This window comes from Engraulis encrasicolus, chromosome 24, assembly GCF_034702125.1.
Source record: "Engraulis encrasicolus isolate BLACKSEA-1 chromosome 24, IST_EnEncr_1.0, whole genome shotgun sequence".
NCBI lineage: Eukaryota > Metazoa > Chordata > Actinopteri > Clupeiformes > Engraulidae > Engraulis > Engraulis encrasicolus.
The window spans coordinates 15,297,408-15,307,147 of record NC_085880.1 but is presented as its reverse complement, the minus strand read 5'-3'; the positions used below and the strand labels follow the sequence as shown (position 1 = coordinate 15,307,147).

The following is a 9,740-nucleotide window of genomic DNA, read 5'->3' as shown; positions in this document are numbered from 1 at the left end:
ACGACAATGGAATGCAGAAACCTAAAAGCAAAACAGTTCAATCTCTTGTCATTTATTGTTTATAGTCAATGGCAAAATGTGTGCAAAAAAATGAGGTAGTATATCCCAAGTTTGAAAACAAAGGATGCAAACAAGAAACCCAAAATCTGTTTAGGAGAGCAAAGTCACTTGCAAGATCAAGACCTACAGCATGGAACACACACAGAATAAGGTTGGCATAAATTAAGGTAATAATCACAAGCACAACAACTGAATCAAACAGCAACCGGTTTCTACAAAAGCATTGCTGCTAACTAGTTAGTAACTTAGCAGGTTGTCATGGGAAAATGCATTAAAATATGCACCCAAAACAGGTGGCAAACGAAGAAGGCAAACAAACACAAATCCATACTAACGAAACTCAATAAACACAATGCAAGCGTCACAACACACTTCTGGTAGTATACCACGCAGACTCTCACTCACACACACATCCACACTCTCTCACCTTCATGATGGGGGCGGTGACGAGTTCATAGAAGTCTGGAATGTTCTTCCCCAGTTTCAGACCTGTAGATGAGAAGAACCCATGACCTTGGGGATGAGGCGTGTGTGTGTGTGTGTGTGTGTGTGTGTGTGTGTGTGTGTGTGTGTGTGTGTGTGTGTGTGTGTGTGTGTGTGTGTGTGTGTGTGTGTGTGTGTGTGTGTGTGTGTGTTCCCTTTTTGGGGTGTGCTGTGGCGTTGGATCGAACCACTTCTAAACCTCTTGCGAGACACTTGTGTGTGTCATAAGTGTGTGTGTGTCTCCCAGAGGCAGCAAGACTAAGCACATATCTTGCAGCAGTAAAGACTCCACTATTTAGTAGACTAATGTCTGAGCTGCCCTAGCCCCAGTCCAGACTCTTGACATGGTGTGTGTGTATGTATGTGTGTGTGTGTGTGTGTGTGTGTGTGTGTGTGTGTGTGTGTGTGTGTGTGTGTGTGTGTGTGTGTGTGTGTACTCTACTTTACAAAAAAAGTAGCATCTGCACTTGTTGTTCTGTATATCTCCTGTGCTGTGCACTTTGGGCGGAATTCTCCCACCCACTTAAGTCAAAAGAAGCGGGCAACAGCGCCTCTGCGCTTACTCAAGTCAGTGAGTAAGCAGGGCTTACGCGGGATTTCATCAGTTGCGCACTTTGGGTGGGGCCAGGCCAAATTCAGGGAGTTTCCCATGTTAATCAATCCTCAGCGGATTCTCCTGTCCACTTACGCGCGTTTTCCTTTACGCGCATCAAAGGGCTGTAGTAAGGTCAAGCGCCACTATGAGGTAAAATGTAATATTGCATTTGATGCTCGCTTGGCTCGCATTTTGAACATGTTACACGGTATGCTTTGTTGATGTTCCTTACAGCGTGAGTCCAAATCGAAATTCATTCACAGTTCCACATAAACATCCTACATTAAAGGATTTATCCGGAGTTGGAACATGTTTGCCTCATTTTTGCATGTTTGGGGTGAAACACAGTCACTCTAGAGCAAAATCAAGGCAAAAGGATGTGTTTTGAGAAAGTTTGATAATATTACGTTAGCCTCGTTAGCCATATCAGCTATGCAATATGATAGATTGCGGGCATCGTTTCTCGGCGGTTACACACATTTCAAAAACACAACATTTTAAAGTCTTGCAAAGCTCAAAACAACGTCACACGTACCTCGTAATATGTTGAGGGTATCCACACATAAACCGAAGTGTCCAAAGCCCTTCATGTATTCTTGAAAGGTCTGCAGAATGTGTTTTGTGAAGCTACTACCTTGACAATATCTACAGTTACGGTCAAGCCAACTATTTGACACAAAAGTCCACAAAAGTAGATTGCCGAGTGCGTCGCATCATCAGCTATGATTATTTCCATAGCGAGTAACCACAGCTGATGATGCGACGCATTCGGCAATCTACTTTTCAGAGGGGAGAATGCGCGCAGGATCGAAGAGCTTAAAAGGTGCGTGCGTAAAACAGACTTAAGAGGAGACGGGAGAATTCCGCCCTTTGTATCTGCTAGTGATGCTGGCTATGATTATGTCCTCGTTTGTAAGTCATTTTGGTTATAAAGCGTCTGCCAAATGCAAGGTATGTAACGTAATGCAGTGTGTGTGTGTGTGTGTGTGTGTGTGTGTGTGTGTGTGTGTGTGTGTGTGTGTGTGTGTGTGTGTGTGTGTGTGTTACCTGAGCTGATTAGGGGTCGTAGTGTGTTTAGCGCTGCGAGTCGAGATCTGATTGACCCCTCGGTGACCTTTGGAACGTCGACTGGCGGAGCGTCGAGCAGGGGGTGTATAGCACACGCTAGCTTCTCAAGATGCTCTAAGAATCCCAAATACATCTACACACACACACACACACACACACACACACACACACACACACACACACACACACACACACACACACACACACACACACACACACACACACACACACACACACACACCACCACCACCACCACCACCACCACACACACACACTTAGCGTGTATAGCACACACACACAAGGTTTGTAGTGCACACTAGCTTCTCAAGATGCTCCAAGAAACTCACACACACACACACACACACACACACACACACACACACACACACACACACACACACGCACTTAGGGTGTATAGCACACACACACACACAAGGTTTGTAGCTCACACTAGCTTCTCAAGATGCTCCAAGAAACTCACACATCAATACATACACACACACACACACACACACACACACACACACACACACACACACACACACACACACACACACACACACACACACACACACACACACACACACACACACACACACACACTTTATGTCACACACTAGCTTCTCAAGATACTCTAAAAACACTCACATACACCTTCACACACACACACACACTATATACACACAGAGGTGTATAGCTTGTTAAGTAGGAAATACATACTTTTTCAGACACACACAGGGGCACGTATGACACAAGCGAGCAAAGCTACATACACACACACACACTAACATGTGCGCGAGCTCGCTTGCACGCGCACATACACACACACTAACACACACACACACACGGACACACACGGACACACACCTGGGCATCCTTCTTGCTGAATTTGCCGATCTCTTCCTGGTTTTGTGTGACATCGGCGCCAAGCAACAGCGATCGGGGAGGTTGTCCCCCCACCCCCTCCTCCAACATCGGGGTGAAAGCATGAGGGTCTCGCTTAAACACATGCAGGCCATGCTTCTACGAGGAGGGATAGAGAAAAGGTGGGGGGGGGGGAAGAGAGAGAGGGAGAGAGAGAAAGAAAGAGAAAGAGAGAGAGAGAAAGAGAAAGAGAAAGAGAGAGAGAGAAAGAGAAAGAGGCGGAGATAAGAGATATGAGGACATCACACACACAGACCTTCTTCAGGGAGACAATAAGAGAATGTGTGTGTGTGTGTGTGTGTGTGTGTGTGTGTGTGTGTGTGTGTGTGTGTGTGTGTGTGTGTGTGTGTGTGTGTGTGTGTGTGTGTGTGTGTGTGTGTGTGTGTGCGTGAGCGTGTGTGTGTCTGTGTTACCTTTAACTGTAGCTCTTCGAAGATGTGTGGTCGCAGCAAGCTGAGCAGGTAAGAGGCTCTGGAGAAATGATACCCTGAAGAAAACACACACACACACACACAAACACACACACACACACACACACACACACACACACACACACACACACACACACACACACACACACACACACACACAGTTCTGCTCAAGGCCTTGACCCAGCTGCGCTACTACAGCCTGACAAGTTACAAAGTCACTTGTCTCTCACACACACACAAACAATACATGTGGCTTACGTTGTTGCAATTAGGCCGTAGATACGCTTGCGGTGTGCCTAAAACTATGCATGCAACCACGTGCGACATCATTTCTTCAGGATGACCGGAGCACTTTGCACGATACTGGAGGTAGGCTATCATCTAGGGGACAGAGGGCCAACGGGGCTCTCATTAATGTTTTCCACCATCGTTTGACTCCATCGCAACTCAACATGGAAGCACAAAGGGCTGAGATGGAAGTTCGGAAGATCACCCCTCGCTGTTTTGTCAACATTGCACCACACGCACGTGTCTGCATACCTCGTGTCAGGTATTCTGTCATTTTGTACAATTGACATAAAAATTGGCACAACAACGAGTTCACCTGACACAGCCATGTTTCTATGGTGACGGTTGCTAAGCAACGCAGGACAGACCTGGGATGATCTCCTCGGTTACGGCGGCTCCTCCTAACACGTGGCGCCGCTCCAAAACCACCGTCTGAACACCACCCTTCTGGAGGTACGCAGACTACACACACAGATGCAAACACACGCACAGAGGTAGAGACACACATCAACACATGCACACACACACAAAGTTAGACGCATGCACACACACATACATGCACACACCAGAGGTGGAACGTAACTACGTATTTTTTTACTTCGTTACTGTACTTAAGTAGTTTTTTTTTTAATTTGTACTTACTTGAGTAAAAATAAAAATGCAGACTTCTACTTTTACTCAATTACATTTTTTGACAATTACTTGTACTTTCTACTCCTTACATTTCTAGAAGAAGACTTTGTTACTAGCTACATTTATCCAAGGTTTTCCTGTTGTGTTTCGTGGATATTTGAGTAGCCTCCGCTGCGGGCAGGGAGGCGGGACCAAGCCCCTTTTCCAAACTGACACCCAAGACAGAAAAGATACTTTAAAAAACATTAACAGGACTCCATAGTCATGTTCAAATAGAACCGAAAACCGCTGCAGAAACTTTTTCCTATTGGATCAAGTAGGCAGACATGGAGAAAGACAGCCATTGCGCGAGTAGGCCTACTTGTACTTTTGTACTCAAAAAGTAAATGTAAAAGTTAGTACTTAGGACTTTTACTAAAGTACATTTTTGGTGTGCAACTTTTACTCTCACTTGAGTAATTTTTCCGCAGGGTACTTCTACTTTTACTTAAGTACACAACTTCAGTACTTCTTCCTCCTCTGGCGCGCACACACACACACACACACACACAGGTAGACAGATACACACGTGTACACACACACTCACACACAGTTACACAGACGTACACGCACAGACATACACACATTTGCCACTTGTGTGTGAACCTCATGAACCTTCTAGACCATTCGGAGGTTTGGTGTGGTCTGACCCCTGGTCTGGTATAGCGGTCAGCGCCCCAATTTGGTACCCCGGGATGCCCCGATTTGAATCCCGGCAGGTAAACTCCACTCCACACACACACACACACACACACACACACACACACACACACACACACACACACACACACACACACACACACACACACACACACACACACACACACACACACCATAACCTTAGCTGAAATGCTTGGTGGTTCTCTGTTTTGTGTCCCGACTTACAGCTATGAGTCCATTATGTCCTGGAGAGAGGAAAACACACACACACACAATTTATTAGTGATCATTACACACCATTTGTTACAACACATTTCTCTCGTTCCCACACACACCTTCTCATGCCCCCTCTCTCTCTCACACACACACACACACCATCAACATCATCATACATTACAGCTTATTAATGATGGTGAGTGACAATCTATTCTTCTGTGTTATATGGTAACTTCTTGGATTGATGCTGCAAACTGCATTCTGTTTCATGAGTTCTGCATAAGCTGCATAGATCCTTATCTTAGTGGCCAAAGTACTGCTCAGTGCTCACTGTTAGGAGAGAGAGAGAGAGAGAGAGAGAGAGAGAGAGAGAGAGAGAGAGAGAGAGAGAGAGAGAGAGAGAGAGAGAGAGAGAGAGATCTGCAGCCTGTTAAGAGATGCAACCCCACTGGTCAAAGTTCATGGTTGTGTTTCCACATGTAACTGGCTGCTCTGCACAGTCTCGTGCACGCACAGCATGCATTTACAGTCCTCTGCGATTTATGAACCGATCTCACGTGCAGTAATCTGAGGAGTCGTGCACAGAAGACGTGCGTTTGCCAAAAAAAACAACTCGAACTCACATTCTCTCGCGAGCAAAGTTACACAACCTCACCGTTACTCTCGGGTATCTGCGTGCAGATTCGCGTCTGGTCTCTCAATCTCTGCAACTCTCTACTTACCTCCTCCGATGATCACTGCGTCGTACTGCGCGCGTGGGGCTGCTGCACTATGGCTCGCGCGGGTCGCTGTCCCCAGTCCCGACGCTGCGAGGTGAGCGCGACCGAAACAGACGCGGGCGGACATGGTGAACCGTACACACGGAGGTAACGGGAGTTTACTTCGAGGCTGAACTTTGCAGAGTGGCGCGAGGCTCCACCCCTGGACAAGGGGGTGCAGCACCACCGGGAGGACTCGCGCGCGCGCGCGAGCACACACACCTTCCCCATAACAGTTTGCCATTAATAATAACATGATTCATGAAGTTATTCTAGGGGTGTGACATTAAGTATTGAAGTAGCTTAATTAAGTAGCAAAATTAATAAATAGCATTGTCAGTTTGTATTTGATAAGTTTAATGGTAGGCCTAAAGAAAAACGACAGCACAACTGTGGCTAATAGAAAGGCTGTGACTCTATAGCCAGTGAGCAAGCCCCCATTAGCCAGTAGAAACACACACACGCAGTATGCCTAAGCACCTGATGCATTTCAACTTGTGATCATTTTTTAATGTGCACCCTGTTGTTTCTACTTATGCAAAATGTCAGAAGTAGACATATATAATGTAGGCCTACTGTTTTGAATGTAATGTAAGCATTCTGACAAACATCATGACAAAGCTTATTTGGTAGATTCAAGTAGCCTAATGAATTAAGGACCAAAGTGCTTACTTACTTTACTTATCCTCTTCGTCCCGGCTGGGACATAAGGCCGCAATCATGCACTGCCACTGAACCCTATCTCGCGCCTTGGCCTGTGCGCCATCCCAGGACAGCCCCATCCCCTTTAGCTCTGTCATCACGGTCCTTCGCCAGGTGTTCTTTGGCCTTCCCCTCTTCCTTTTCCCGACCGGGGTCCATCTCAGGGCGACTTTTGGTGTTCTTTCATTGGGCATTCTGAATACATGGCCGAGCCATCTTCAAGTTCAAGTTCAAGTTCAAGTAGGTTTTATTGTCAATTTCTTTACATGCACTGGTCATACAAAGAATTTGAAATTACATTTCTTGCTTTCCCATACAGACATAGACTAATCTAGGTAAGGACGTAGACAGTATAGACATAGACAGTACTTATACATGGACTTAAGACAGTATGGACATAGACAGTGATCATACAGACATTTAAAGTGCAAGACTGGACAGCATCTTAGTCTACGTTTCTGAATTTCAAGAGACATATGTGAGCTGCCGGCCCTCTTGTAAAGTTCTTCATTTGAGATCTTGTTTGGCCAAAAGATTACCGTTACAGATTTTACGGAGGCAGTTGTTATGGAAGACATCAATCTTTTGCATGTCTTGCTTTGTTGCTCTCCAGCACTCAGAGCCATACAGCAGGACAGCCTTGACATTGCTGTTGTAGAGCCTGACTTTTGTTCTGAGGCTGTACTGCTTGGACTTCCAGATGTTATGGAGTTGGCTGAAGGCCGCTCTTGCTTTGGTCAGGCGCGTCTTGATGTCCTTTTGTGTCCCATTTTCACTGCTAATGATGCTTCCAAGGTATGGGAATTCCTCCACGCATTTTAGTGCCTCTCCATCGATGGTGATTGGTTGTGTTGCTGCAGTGTTGATGCACATCACCTGGGTCTTCATTTGGTTGATGTACAGACCAGTTTGCTTTGCATGGTTGTTTAGCAGGTTGGTCTTTTCTTGGAGGTGGCTATGTGTGGGTGACATAATTGCAAGGTCGTCTGCGAAGTCAAGGTCTTCCAAAAAGGAGAACGGTGTCCATTGGATTCCACGGGGTCTGCCAGCTGTTGTTTGTCGCATTACCCAGTCGATGGTGATGAGGAACAGGATGGGAGAGAGGGGAAAGGGTTTGGTCATAATTTAAAGTAATCTGAGATTTGTTAGAACATTTCCCTTTGACATTTCTGGTTTTGGGAACGTCTTAAATGTCTATAAGATAAACTTTATTGTATGTTTGCACAGAAACTTGTCTTGCATGACACTTCTCCACAATCCACATGTAGGCTGAACGCACATAAAACACAATACGGCCTATAGAGTCTAGTCATTTAGGTCCATACGCTGTTAACTCAGCATAGTCCATTAAATTAAGTTAATTTATAAAAATCTTAAATATTCCTGAGTGTTATTAAAAAGAAGTAGGCCTATGCATTCCATGTAGATGTGTGCAATCTGGATTTTCACAGGTAAAATCTCACAACGTCATGATCTGAATTTCCAAAACTTTGAAGTGTGATACTGATCTTAGAACGAGTCCAAGAATCCTCATTGGGTTCAGGTCATGAGGGGATCCCCAGTATGAAAACATGTGATGAGGATGGCAATCACTACACTGTAACAAATAGCTGTTTATTTACGGAAATTCTGCAACAGCATTCTACTGCTTTTCGAAAAAACAGACAACTACTGTGAAAATATTACTTTGAGTCACATATTGAGCATAAACAGTAAGTACTGCACAATAGCAGTATTCGCCGTTGTGGAAAAAACTAGAGATGCACCGGATCCAGATTTTTAGGATCCTGCCGGATACCAGATCCACTGAATAAGATCCTGCCGGATCCGGAACCGGATACCGGATCCTACAAAAGGTTTGAAACATATAGTCTACTCGCACACGTGGACCCTTTTTATTAAGTTGGTGCAAACTATTGTTTAGACTCATTGGCTTATTGCCACACTGCCTTCAATAGCCGCTTCCAAAGGGATTTCACTCCATGCAGTGATTGGGGTTGTGAAAGACTGAAAAGCCTAGGCTAGACATGCACCAGACCCTGATTTTTAGGTAACATGCCGGATACCGAATCCACTGCTTAAGATCCTGCCGGACCCGGACCCTGTGAAAAACTCTATTATCCTGACGGATCCGGATCCGGAACCGGAACCGGATCCGGTGCATCTCTAGAAAATAACAAGTTATTTTGGGCAGCACCATTGAAACCCATTCATCCTCCACTTGTCCGTGATCACCATCAAACTTCAATACCACCTGAAGAACTGAAGTCATTCTGACTGGTTAAAGATTATCTGATACTATCAAGCATGATGAAACAATTTCTAAGGAAACTGCAATACTTAAAAAGTGCTTGATGCAGCAAAGTGTGAGTAGCACATGCATTTTGATAGTGATGAAAGTGTGAATGGCTGAAACATTTTAAGAACTTGTAACACTCTTGCAACAAGCAGCCCCATCTAAACCAATCTGCTAATCAGTGCCTGGCCTCACCTGAGTAGGGCTGTTATGCCATTATTCAATTACGGGCGTCACCTGCCAAGGGCCTGATGACTCTGGTCACATGGTACTCTTGCACCTGTATATAAATCTGGACTATCAACACTTCAGTTGCTTGCCTGCCTGCTGGCTGGCCTGCATGGCACAGCATAGCACTTGTTTGCCTACAAGCTTGCCTACAAGCTTGCTTACATGCTTGCACACTTTCCTCTTTGTGAAAGCTTGCTGTATGTGGCATCATTTGTGGCATTGTGGCATATAATGTGCCTGCTGCAAATTGGGCATTGCTTTGAGAGCTAGCTTGTAGTGCTGCTTGTTTGCTGTGCTACTTGGTGCAAAATAATTTTTTAAAGACTGACCAATGCTATATTCATCATTGGCTCATC

General features: G+C 45.2%; 1 protein-coding gene across 1 annotated transcript in view; it reads right to left on the bottom strand.

Moving 5' to 3' along the window:
• Nucleotides 1-6,279, bottom strand: part of pyroxd2 (pyridine nucleotide-disulphide oxidoreductase domain 2) — a 14,395-nt gene extending 8,116 nt beyond the window's left edge. The window contains exons 1-7 of the mRNA XM_063191839.1: nucleotides 6,120-6,279; nucleotides 5,407-5,426; nucleotides 4,218-4,311; nucleotides 3,544-3,617; nucleotides 3,074-3,229; nucleotides 2,186-2,339; nucleotides 488-549 (exon numbers count right to left, since the gene is read on the bottom strand). Of these exons, the coding sequence (XP_063047909.1) occupies nucleotides 488-549; nucleotides 2,186-2,339; nucleotides 3,074-3,229; nucleotides 3,544-3,617; nucleotides 4,218-4,311; nucleotides 5,407-5,426; nucleotides 6,120-6,243 (684 nt within the window). The 5' untranslated portion in view covers nucleotides 6,244-6,279. The remainder of the gene's footprint in view (nucleotides 1-487; nucleotides 550-2,185; nucleotides 2,340-3,073; nucleotides 3,230-3,543; nucleotides 3,618-4,217; nucleotides 4,312-5,406; nucleotides 5,427-6,119) is intronic.
• Between the last annotated feature and the right edge of the window lie 3,461 nt (nucleotides 6,280-9,740).